The sequence below is a fragment of the Heterocephalus glaber genome, unplaced genomic scaffold, assembly GCF_053883595.1.
Source record: "Heterocephalus glaber isolate CG9 unplaced genomic scaffold, H.glaber_assembly_v1.0 deba00000474, whole genome shotgun sequence".
In the NCBI taxonomy this organism is placed as follows: domain Eukaryota; kingdom Metazoa; phylum Chordata; class Mammalia; order Rodentia; family Bathyergidae; genus Heterocephalus; species Heterocephalus glaber.
In genome coordinates this window covers 441,125-453,997 of record NW_028258146.1, presented here as the reverse complement: position 1 = coordinate 453,997, position 12,873 = coordinate 441,125, and the positions used below count along the sequence as shown (strand labels likewise).

General features: G+C 37.4%; 1 protein-coding gene across 12 annotated transcripts in view; it reads right to left on the bottom strand.

Annotated features, from left to right (window-relative positions):
• Positions 1–12,873, bottom strand: part of Tvp23c (trans-golgi network vesicle protein 23 homolog C) — a 113,474-nt gene that overhangs the window by 99,799 nt on the left and 802 nt on the right. For 11 of the 12 annotated variants that reach the window (XR_002391211.2, XR_002391210.2, XR_002391207.2 and 8 more), the window contains 3 exon segments: positions 8,895–8,977; positions 7,006–7,150; positions 1,356–1,445 (listed from right to left, as the gene is read on the bottom strand). Coding sequence is in view for 7 of the 12 variants with exons in the window: in XM_087204349.1 (XP_087060475.1) it covers positions 1,356–1,445; positions 7,006–7,150; positions 8,895–8,977 (318 nt within the window). In the remaining 5 variants the exon portion in view is untranslated. 12 annotated transcript variants of the gene reach the window in all.

Here is a 12,873-nt window from a genome sequence, read left to right as displayed (position 1 = left end):
CCAGTAAGATTTTATATTAAGGAATATGAACTCACTGAGCGCAATGCTGCTTTCTAAGAAGCATTACTGATCAAAGCACTTCCAAGCAGAAAGTAAATAATTTAATTAATTGGTAATTAATAAATCTCCAAGATTTTTGTCCTCTGCTGTTGGGGACCAGCCATGGACAGGCATAGATTGGTGGGGGCCAGATCACAGGCCCTCCAGTCCTGAAGCCCACGCGTTAATTTGCTTTGGGGACAGAGAAGTGTAACTGCCTCGCCTGTGTGAGAAAACCATAAACATAGCACTCCAGAGGCAAGATAACATTCTGCTGAGGGTAATATAAAATGGAGACCTCCTGGTTTAAGAAAGGACCTTAACTTGTTCCCCTTTGAGATGCTAAACTTGGTCCCTATCTTGCTATTCTAAACTTACTACAGCTGCTGTTCCTGGAATAGTATACTATCCCCTCCCCTGCCACCTTGTTGACTAAATAAAAGTGGGCCTGGGATGTAGCTCAGTGGTGCTGCGCCTGCCTGGCAAGCGTAAGTTCCTGAGTTCCATGCCTGGTTCCACACCAAAAAGTGGGGCCACCATGGAGTTCATGGAAGCCTATCCACTAGAGATAGATTTCTCCTGGTCCCTCATTGCACACTGAATATTGTTTCTGTCTCCTTTATTCCCTGTCCTTCACCCAACAGGTATTTGGGGTTCTAAAGGGCTCCCAATACTCTGCCTCCCAAACTGATTCCCACAGGGCAGTGATGATAAACTTTTTAGAGCTTTCAATGGTATAAACAGCCCACTGCAGCACGCATGCCCTAGGTTCACCACCACTGTCATAGGGGAACAGACTGTTCACACAGAGTAGCAGGCTAATTCAAAACAGGATTGGGCTCCCCTGGGCTCCTGAGGACACAGTTTAAAGAAAAGACAGATCAATTCGACCTTCTACCCAGTGGCAATCCTTTTTCCTGTCTACCAGAGGAAGATGACCATGGGAATAAAGACAGAATGAAACTGGAGACAGTATATGATGGACAAAGAGAGATGCACAGAGATACAGTACCTAGCAAGGCAACCAGTCTCATGCTGTCAGAAAGAGATCTTTTATCAGCAGCCCTGCATAGGCAGTTTAGCATGCTGTGTAAACTCTGACCCAACCTCCTTACTGAGGATTCTGTGTTGTATATACTTTATTTCCAGTTTAAACTAAACAGAAAAATGTATTAAGTTTTAGGAGACTGTCTGGTTTAGTACTGGCATGGCAAGGGATGTGGGATAGTACTTATAATCTTGAATACTTTATTCTTAAATTTCAGAATGTAATCCACACATCATCAGGTGACACTATTTAAAAAAATGCTGTTTACCTTCCTGGACTCAAACACCCAGTGGCTCTTTCCATCCTCATCAATATGATTCCACCAACGTAGGCCAACCATTAACCTACCTGTGACATTCTGGGAAAAATTAATATAAATACAGACATGTTAAGAGCATTATTTAAAACATTATAAGGTTTTATCTTACTATAACATTTCACAAACAAAAATCTTCAGTCTTATCTCCTTAAGAGCCAGTTACCAAAGACCATTATGTTTTAAATAATATAGTAATGGCATGACCAACAGGGGTGGAGGCTACAGGGTAACACATCTACCCATAAACATTACAGTATTCTCTCTCTCTGTTTCATGAACACTCCAATTCCCTAACTTTTCCCTAGCCCAACTGCTCCTTAGCTACTGTGACTTGCCTTTTCCTATATATCCTGACTATAGCTACATATATCTTACAACTACACATCCCTACAAATGGTTATGGGCACTGGCCTTCTCATTCAGTCCCTGAAATATACCAAGCTCTCTTCCTACTTATTAATGTAACCAACTGGTTTTTCTAATATTTATTTATTCACTAAACATTTACTAAGCATCTACAATGTGCAGTAAAAACAAAAATGGTGACTAATAGATCCTTCTCTGTCTTCATGAAGTTTCAAATGTTGTGGGGAATAGAGGAGGCTAACCAGTGCACAAATGTACTATTACCCACTGTGAGATGTGTTGTACATCAAAGTACGGAATACATTAAGAATATTAACAGGGAGGGCCAGGGATGTAGCTCAGCAGAGCAGCGCCTGCCTGGCAAGCTCAAGGTCCTGAGTTCAATCCCTGGTACCAAAAAGAAGGATATAACAGGGAAATGTGATCTAGTCTGAGTATCTGAGAATGGCTTCCTGAAGAATCAGCACTGGGAATGAAACTTAAGGATAAGTAAGAATAATACAGAGTATGTTTAATTGTTGGTATTTACTAACAGAGTCAGAGTTTCTTTGAACCTGGCTGTGGAAACTTTTTCTTTATTTTCTATTTTCTTTATTTTTTATACTTTTCAAAAAATTGAATTATTTTAGCATACCTTTAATTTATAAATGTAGAAACAAACTATGAAGTAAAATTAACAAAACTCATGACTGTCACAATAAAAACTAGGTATTTTTCATTTGATATTGCATTTGTTCCACATATCTCAAAATACTGTTTACACTCATCACTGCTTTGAAAGCACAGTGGTACCTCAGTTCATGAATTCTTTTGTTTGCAAACAATTTGGATCACAAACAGAAGTGTCTGTCAAAATTTTGTTTTTGTTTGCAGATTGTGCATTGGGAGACAAACACAACTGCAACCAACACAACCGCAACTAACAGAACCACAACCATCTTTCCCACACAAACACAAATGTGGCCATCTTTTCCAAAATCATAGAACAAATTAAGCTCATGAATCAAGGCACCACTGTAATACAGTATTATGAAATCTAATCTAGATTGTACTATTAGTGTAATCATAAAGAAATACAATTACTAAATTAAATTTTTTTTTCAATATTTTAAATTATAAGTCATCCCTTAGTACAGGGGATTGATTTTAGCCCCCCGCCACAATATCAAAACCTACAGCTGCCAAAGTTCCTTATGATATATAATACAGCATAGCATTTGCACATAACATATGAACATATTTCTGTCTACTTTAAATCAGTTCATACAATGTAAATGCTGTGTAGTTTTTGTAATATATTGTTTAGGGAATAATAGCGAGGAAAAAAATCTATGTATTCAGTACAGATGCAATTTTACTGATCCAGTTAGTTGAATGCACAGGTACTAGTACAAACTATGAATATACATGACCAACTGTATTTCTTTCTCTTTTTTTTTGGTACCGGGGATCGAACTTGGAACCTTGCGCTTGTGAGGCAGGCGACAGAACCACTGAGCTAAATCCCCAGCCCCTACCAACTGTATTTCAACATATGACTTATTTGTAATCTTACGTATTTTCTTTTATGTACTTAACATTATTCATAGCCCTGCTAGGATATAAAAGGGGATCATGGCCTTAAAAAAATTAGGACTCCACGTAGTAGATGACATGGAAGCAAAAACATTCCAGATAGAGCAGCAGGCACGGGATTTCTAATGAGCAAAGAAAAACGTATGAACTCATGAGACTTGGTGACTAACTGGGTACAGGGCAGGAGGGAGGCAACTCACACATTTCTGGTCCACTCAAGTGAAAAAACAGGGACTCCAGGCCCTGTACAAGGGAACAATTATGGGAGAAGAGCATTTTAGGGGTGGAAGACATTTTACAAATGTCAGGTAAAATGTCAAGAAGACAGATGAGGAAGTCTGGAGCTATTAGCACAAACCTGGATGGAGATCTAAATATACAGTTCAACCCAGCTTATAACCAGAAGCACAGATGGCACAACTTAGAAAAAGAATACAAAAGTAAAAAGAGACTTAAAAGACCAAAATTCACAAGGTAGAAATGCTAACATTTAAAGTCTAAGTGAAAGAAGAGCTGGCAAAGGAGGCTGAGAACAACCAGAGGTCTACTTTATTGGCATTTTTAAGGAATAGATTTTAAAATATTTTCGAATTCCTCTGTTTCCATTTCTCAATTCTTTTCTTTGTGTTTTTATCTTTATTGGTTTATTTTTCCTAATTTCTCCCAGGTTGTTTTTATTTTTGAAACTTCTGGACTTTAGTGATCCATTATTTTCACTTTCTTCTCTAATAATAAAAACTTCTAGTCTTTTTCTCTTAATTCAGTTTTAGATACATTCTAAGTTTAATTACAGATGATCACTGTAAATGCAAAGTCTGTTACTTACAAGCTTGGTTTTTTTTTTTGTTTTATGTTTTATTTTTCTGGTACTAGACATTGAACCCAGGGAACACTGAGCTATAACCCCAGCCCTTTTCATTTGAGAGAGGATCTTGCTATCTTGCCCAGACTGACCTCACACTTGCAATCCTCCTGCCTCAGCTTCCCAACCAGCAGAGAGTATAGGCATCTACCACCACACTCAATTTCATTTCATTTTTAAACCAAAATATTTAGCAAATTGACTTTTTCTTTAGAAATCTCAATTCTAATAACCATTCTTCATTGCTTTCTAACTTTGTTTCATTGGACCAGAAAATGTAGGTAGTTTGGGCAGTTTATCTGGATTTTCTTCCTACTGGCATTTAATCAATTTCTGAAAATATTCGATAGATACTTAAAATGGTAGTGTATCTGTACATATAAAGTTCCAAATACTGCTATTAAATTAACCATGTTAATTATTTCTAATCTTTTGACCTTATTTTTTGTCACTCTGACCTGTCAAAGACTGCTCTGTAAAACTTCTATTGTGCTCTTTCATTTTCTCCTACATTTTTTTTCCAGTACCAGGGATTGAACTCAGGACCTTGTGCTTGCTAGGCAGGTGTGTGGTGCCACTGAGCTAAATCCCCAGCCCCTTTCCTATATTTTTAATGTTCGATATTTTACTCTGGCTGATCTTCATTGTGAATCATAAAGTGACACTTTATTTGCTGCTTTCTTAACCTGATTTTTATTCCATCTAATAATATTATAATGTTTCTTTTTGTTTGAATTGGTCTGTTATCTTTGCCTTCTTTTATTTTCTCTAATATCACTACTTTAACCCCCATTTTTAATGATTTTTTTTAACCCAATCTTAGAAGTCTTATTATTACAAGAGGCGTTTCATCGATTATTTACTACTATACTAAAGTTTATTAATTCCATATTAATCCTTGTACACAGGATTGACGTTTATGATTCTTTAACACTTGTGGGGTTTTTTCTTTCTTTTGCTATTGAACTATTTTATTTGCATCTATCTTCTCCAGTGCTACAGAGGATACACAACTTATTTTAAATTTTACTAATAGTTGCCACCACATTTTTAAAGCCATTAGTTAACCACTTTAATTCTATTTTTCAGAATGGTCTTTACTAATATCATGTAGGCTTTGGGGCTAAAAAAAATGGCTTATTCTAAAATTATTCCATCTCTTTTGATAACTACATTAAGATTAATAATTATGACACATTTTTGTTTCAACCAGTTTTAGAACTCTGCCTTTCCCAATTCTAACAATTCCCCATTCTTGAGTTCTGAATTTTGCTTCATATCTCAATTGTATGGATATCTATAAGTAATTCTCCCAAGGATAAAAGCATGATCTTTTTTAAGCTCTTTTTTAAAAAATCAAAATATACTATTTGGTCACATTTTTTACTCTAACCCCAAACACATTTCATCTTCTCTGATCTAAATATCTGAAATCTGAATTTCTCTCTTGTTATTCTGTTGATATAACACTCAACTGATTTGGGATTTTGGAGCACTGCATATTCATATTTCCAGGTTAGGAATAGTCAACAGATAAAGTCCCAAATCCAAAAAATTCTAAAATATGAAATACTTTAGGTCTCAAGCATTTTCGATAAGCTTATTAAACTATATAAGAGTCTGAAATTATGAAGAAGGCCATATTCTATTTGGCTGAACAGAAATGGTATGAAAAACAAAAATAAGCATTCATCAAAACAAAACTATAAACAGGATACAGTATACACTGTTTGGAGCATAAAGCAAGAGAAGAAATGCAAAGTCAAGAATGCACAAAAGAAAAGATTAAAGAAAAAAGACCTTTGAAATTTTCTCTCTCAGCATTATATGGCTATGGAAACTGGCCACCATTAAGGCAACGATTTCTGATCACTGTATGAATTTAAAGGTCTAAAAGTAGCAAAGATGGTGTGACTGAAATTCCACAATAAACCTCTTTTGTTCTGTTTATTTCATTTGATTTTTTCCCTCACACAAGAATAATTTGAGTGACTACCCAAGAATCTATCACCTAGAATCCATACAATATCTCATAAGTTATCTTAATATAAATTAATCTATGTATCTATCTACCCACCCGTGCATCCACCTTGCTACCCATCATTGCCTTTGACTTTGAGACCAATTCTTGCACTCCTAGAGCAGGGTTTCTCAACCTTGGCACAACTGACATCTTAAACTGCATAATTCTTTGTTTTTTTCTCAATCTTCACACAACTGAGATCTTGAGCCAGATAATTCTTTGTTGTGGAGGGCTTCCTGTACATCTTAAAACATTTAGCAGCATACCTGGCCACTATCCACTAGATGCCAGCATTACCCTTTTGGCGCCCCCATTTGTGACAATCAAAAATGTTTCAGACACTGACAAATATCCCATGGGGGCGAGGGGAATGGAGGGGAGAGAGGTTGCCCCCGTTTCGGAATACTAAAGCTCCCATGGGAATCCTTGCAAAAGGTAAGTACTTTTTAAGCAATTATGGACAAATTATACTGGAGCTTTCCACAGAAATTATATACAACACAACAGAAAATGACCCTGAAGCAAAACTAGTGGTATGGACAAGAAGTAATATATAATCTATGGCTGCTAGTAATACTTATTGACATATGGCACAGACAACTTAGTAGTTTAATAATCTACATGTGATAGCTATATCCTGCACTTTAACACATAAGGCCTGAAGTAACAAAAAGATAACACCAATCTAAAATGCTATGTCTCATTTCTTACTCTTTATACATTATTCAAACTCATATTAAGGACAATTTTAAAATAAAAAAAAGCAAACCTACCTTCACTGCCCAAAAGTCACATGACAACAACAAGATAATGGTCACCATACAGGCAATAAAACTGCTGCTGAGCAATTCACACAGAAGATAGACTATAATTGCACTGACTCGAAAGAACAAATGGAAAAATGATGCCACCGGATGTCTGAAAACCAAAACACAATAAAAGAAATGCAACAACATTTTACTACAGGTACTAAATGTAGATGCAAAATGTTTTAGCCAGTGTACAACTATAAGCACCTTTTTCAAAATAAAAGATGATTTGAGAAAGAAGGAAACCATGTACCTCTCTTTATTTCTTAAATTCCCATCTTAAGTACTTATCTAAACCTTATCATCACAGGAAATACACTGTGTAAACATGACTGTAACACCTCATTGAATAGAAACTTTCACAAAACATGTTAACAACAGACGTTACCCAGTTTGAGTTATCAACTCATATGGAATGAATTCCCAGACCCTCAGAAATCAGTTCAGGTACGAGACAAAGTAACCATTTAAACGTGAGTCATTTGTAGGAAACCAGATCCACCTTGAGACCATAATGTTAAGTGAAATAAATTAGACCCACAAGCTTAAATATAACATGGTTTCTCTTATAGAAGAAACCTGAAGTAAAATAAAGGGCAAAATAAAAAGAGCTGGGCTTAATGGCACATGCCTGTCCCAGTACTCGGCAAAGCTGAGGCAGGATTGCCATAAATTTGAGACCAGTCTGGATTACATGGCAAGCCTCTGTCTCAAAAGAACAAAAAAAGGACAGAAAATAGGAAATAGGGAGTTAGAGCTTTCTCAAAGGGGAAGAGGATCAAGAGATGGAGGAGGAGGCAGCAGAGGGATGATAGGAGATGAAAAAAGCATTGGGATGGGTTACATATATGTACCATCTCCACACAAGGAATGCAATGTAAGCATTATGTACTGCAAACACGTACCAAAAAAAAAGCAAACAGACCAAGAGGTGGGTAGATTGGGGAAGGAGGTAAGGGAAAGGGGAGGAAAAAAAGGAATTAAGGTGTGTTATGTACATGTACCAACTTCCCACAAGGAATGTAAACTTTATGTACTCCATGTATACACTAAAAAATTAAAATTTTTAAAAAAGACAAAGTAACCATCAAGGGGTTTTTTGGTTTTTGTTTTGGATAGGATTCTCATACCATATAATTCATCTACTTAAAGTATACAACTTAATGATTTTTAGTATATTCAGCAATGTGCAACCATCACCATAATCAATAATTTCTCATTACTCTAATAATCTGCTTTCCATTTCCAAAGATTTGTCTATTCTGGACATTTCATATAAATAAAATCATATAATATTCAGTCTTTTGTGACTAGCACCTTATACTTTGCATGCTTTAAGGTTCAGGTAGAATTTTACTTCATTAAATGAATTTCTTTGGAGAGAAATTTAGTAAAGAATTATTTGGCTTGATATTTTCATTTTATTTCTAAAAAACATAATTCTAAAATTTGGGTAATAAATCAAAATGTAATGAATCAAGGGCCGGGGATGTAGCTCAACGGTGCAGCACCTGCCTGGCAAGCACAAGGCCCTGACTTCAATTCTGGGTACCAAAAGAGACAGAAATGTAATGTATCAACATAAATTATACAAAGAAATTGTGTAATACTGTTGGAAAACAGTAGCTATCACAAAATTTAAAAACACTAGTATTCAAATAATTGGATATGCTGATTTGAAAACTCAGAATTGAATAAAATTCCATATGCCAATTTTTCCCTATTCTTACACTAAATCAAACTAGCAACAATTCACAAGCTTAATGCAACCATTCCACCTTGAATCCCATAAGGTGACACCAACACAAGGACAGAATAGCACTGGAAACCAACAAAATGTAACATCCTCTTACCTGATTTTGGATCTTGTTGATCTACTAACTGTCTCTTCTTCTGCATCAAACAGTGAAACATCTTCAGCGTCATCATTACTGTCCTAGTAAGGAAATTAAATATCTATGAAACAAAATGAAATTCAGTATTTATATACCTATCACAATGCAAGGTTGCACATTCGTCAAAAGGAAGATAAAATTATGACATGGCAAAGCCATCAGGAATTTGAAACCTAGTAGAAAAGACATGTGCCAATCCTCTACTCCAACTTCAAACATGATACTCAACATGATAATCCAAGACTCAGCTGTCTCCATACCAGTCCTTGGGCTACTGATCTCTCAGAAAATACTGGGTTGAATATAATGCTCCTGCAAACTTAAATCTACCCTCAGGTGCTTTCTCCCAAGTCATGCAGAAAGCTGAACCTATCAGGGATAAACTCAGTATTTTGGCTCCTTCACAAAACCACCTGACTGCATCCTTGTTTTCATTCTCACAAAACCATCTCCTCTAACCCAAGACCAAACAACTGTGCACCAAATCCTCTTTTACGCCTTCTTAGAGGCTTCTATCATGTTCCCCTTTACTTACATCTTTTGTATCTTCAATTCTATCAGGTCTTTCTAATCAGCATTTAAACCTCTTTAAGATCACTTATTGTTCAAAAAAAGATTTTTAAAACCCTGATCCTGAAATCTCCTCTTCTATCTTCTACCTTCCTATAGCACTCCTTCCTTTCACCACCTTAGGACCTAAGAATGGTTCGAAACTGAACCTACTGCAACTCCCCTTCAGCCTCAATCACAAGGACCCTGATAGTTGTACCTTCCCTAGTTCCACTCACCTGGCCCCCTGCCTTTATCTCATCACCCCTGCTCTATTCCAGCTTCTCCTCTACATTACTCACAAACTAAGTGTACCACCATGGAAATCACACCATGTCACTCCCTTGCTCAAACTTTTCAATGGTGCCCCTCCAAACAGAGGATAATATAACTCCTCCTCATAGAGTATAGATCGCATGATCTAATGCCCCCTACTTACCTGACACTCCCTCCCATTGGGCACTGCAGTTACTGCACAGCCTCTCTCATCTTTCAGCCTTTCACATGTTTTCTCTACTCAAAATGCTCTTGCCTTTTCCCATCCCCTGCCAAGTTCACCATCAAGCAAACACCAACTCACCCTCCACGTTTCACCTCAAATACAGAAATAGCTTGGAAATTTTCCCTAAAATCCTATAGCACCTGGAGTAATCTTCAATTGAATTATCACAAGGTATTCTAACTGCAAGTCTGCCCCTCCTACCTCTATCTACTGGAAGGACTCTTTTACCATTGTAATAAAACTAGTGTCCACAACAGCACCCGGACAAGTAGTGTATTTGTTGAAGGTGTGAGTGAATAAACAAGGGAAACAACTGCCTATAATCTATTACAGACCGTGCAGAGTAATATAAGTTCAAATGGGAGCACAGGGCAGGGAAAGAATCATTTCTATTACAGGGCTCTGGAGAAGTTTCCTGGAAGAGTTTATCAGCTGGGCCTTGACAGACTATATATGTCTCTTGCTCAGTCCTTAAACTATACATGTTTTCAAAGGCATAGATGATGGAACACACAAAAGTATATATGTAGGATGACCAGGTAGCTCATATTAAAAGCCCATAGTAAAAAAAAAGATGGGGAAAGCAGAATAGATGCTAAAACTGGAAAGGTAAAATGGATTCAGCTCTTTGTGACCAGTGGTTCTCAACCTGCCTAGACTGAAAATGCTTCTTTTAAAAAAGTAACAACTGATATCTGGGTACCATCCCCAGAGGTTCAGATGTAATTGCTCTGGAGTATGGATTGGACATCTGGGTTTATTTTTAAAGCTCCCTAGATATTCAAACCACACAGCCAAGATTAAGATCTAGGAATAAAAAATTATGGCCCTCTGCTTTTGATCCCAAAAGGCCAATCTCCACCTAACAGGCAGCAAGACACTGTCACACCAGACTGTCATTTCCTGCCTTAAAACTCACAGCACTTGGACTAAAAAAAAAAAGATTCCTTATCCTAACCTATCATGATCTTTCCCTGCCCTATCCTATCATGATCTCTCAAGTTACTCTCCCCTCATTAACTGTGTAGGGTGAATAATGCCTCTTCTCTCAGTCAAAGATGTGGACATTAAGGTCCTAATCCCTGGAACCTGTGAATATGTGTACATGGCTGAAAAAAAAAATGTTTTGCAGACATGATTAAATTAAGGATCTTGAGATAGGGAGATTAGTCTGAATTATCCAGATAGGCCCAAAGACGTAATCATACTGATGCTTAAAAGAGGAACACAGCAAAGTCAGAGTCACAGGTGATGATACAAAAGGCAGAATAAGTTGTGAATACGCTCTGCTGACGCTTTTGAAGCCAGAGGGGCGACTAGCCTAGCCAAGGAATACAGGCAGCCTCAAAATGCTGGAAAAGGTAAGGACACAGACTCCTCTAAAACCTCCAGAAGGAACAAAAGCCATGCTCAATCCTTAATTTTATCCCCATAAGCCTCATTTTGGACTTCTGACCACCAGAACTGTAAGAATTAATTTGTTTTAAGCCCCTACATTTATGGTAATTTTGTACAGAAGTAACAAGAAACAACAATTAAGCTCTTGTCAGACTAGTCTTTTCAGTTACTTAAACAGGCCAAAATTGTGTCACATTGAGTCCTTCAATGTGATTTAAGATTTAAGCACTTGTGATTCACTCTGTCTACAACACTCCGCTCCTACCCTGCGTTCTGAAAGACGAGGTTCTTCTTACTTATTCAGTAAACCCCGAGTGCCTACTAAGTTGCTGACACTGTTTTAAGTGGTACAGGAGAAAAAAGGGAGAGAAAATAAATAGTTCTGTACTCTTGCAACTGCATTTACCAAGATAGAGAAAACCATGGGCATGATAGACTTTGAGGCAAAATCAGAAGTTTGGTTTTAAGAATATCAATATGCTAGTATAAGAACTTTATAAAATTTTTTGAGAGAGGTAAATACTAGTGTTCTGAGCATAGGACTGACATGTTCTAATGCACAAGAAAATTCTCACTACTGTATTAAGAACCTAGAGGATAAGCTGAGTGCAGTGGCACATTCTTATAATTCTGGTGCTCTGGTAGACTGAGACAGGAAGATCACAAGCCTGAGGCTACCTGGGGCACCTGAGACCCTGTCCCAAAATAAATTAAAAGGCTGGGGATGATGACTCATTGCAAAAGCCCTAGATTCAACCTGAGTACCACAGGGTGAGAAAAATACCCTGGAGGAAGTTAGAAGGGAGAAACAAAGGCATCAATCTAGAAGACTACTCCAATAATGAAGACAGGAAGTAATAAATTGCTCCAGGTTGTAAATGCAGTGAAGATAGCGAAAAATGAACAGATTTTGAACTCATTTTAAGGTAGAGCTGACAGGATTAGCTGGTAGGAGGAATGTGGGGACAAGAGAAAAGTCATCAAGGAATATCTCAAAGTTTCTGCCCAAAGCAAAAGGATAAAATGCCAAAGGCGGACTCTGGACACTCCAATATTCAGATGTCAGAAAGGTGAGAAGGCATGAAGAGTGAGGACTAAGAAGGAAATCGTAAGAAATGAGAGGTGACGCAGGACAGAGTGGTATTGTGACAGCTCTGGTGTTTCCGGGAGAAAGATCCAATCAATTTTGTCAAATGCTGCTCACTAAGTAAGATGAAAACAAAGCGATCACTGTATTTTTAACAGGTCATCAGTGACCTCAGTAAGAAAAGTTCAGAACTGCAGGAGAGAAAGACTGACTAGAACTGACACAGAGAACAGAAGAATTAAGAGACAAGCATCTTTTGCAAAAGGGAAGGAGACCCAAGAGATGGAGGGATGGGGGGGTTAGTGAAAAATAGATGTGTTATTGGGCCAGGCATGGTGACACATGCTTGTAATCCCAGCACTCAAGAGGCTGAGGCAGGAGGACCCCCATGAGTTCAAGGC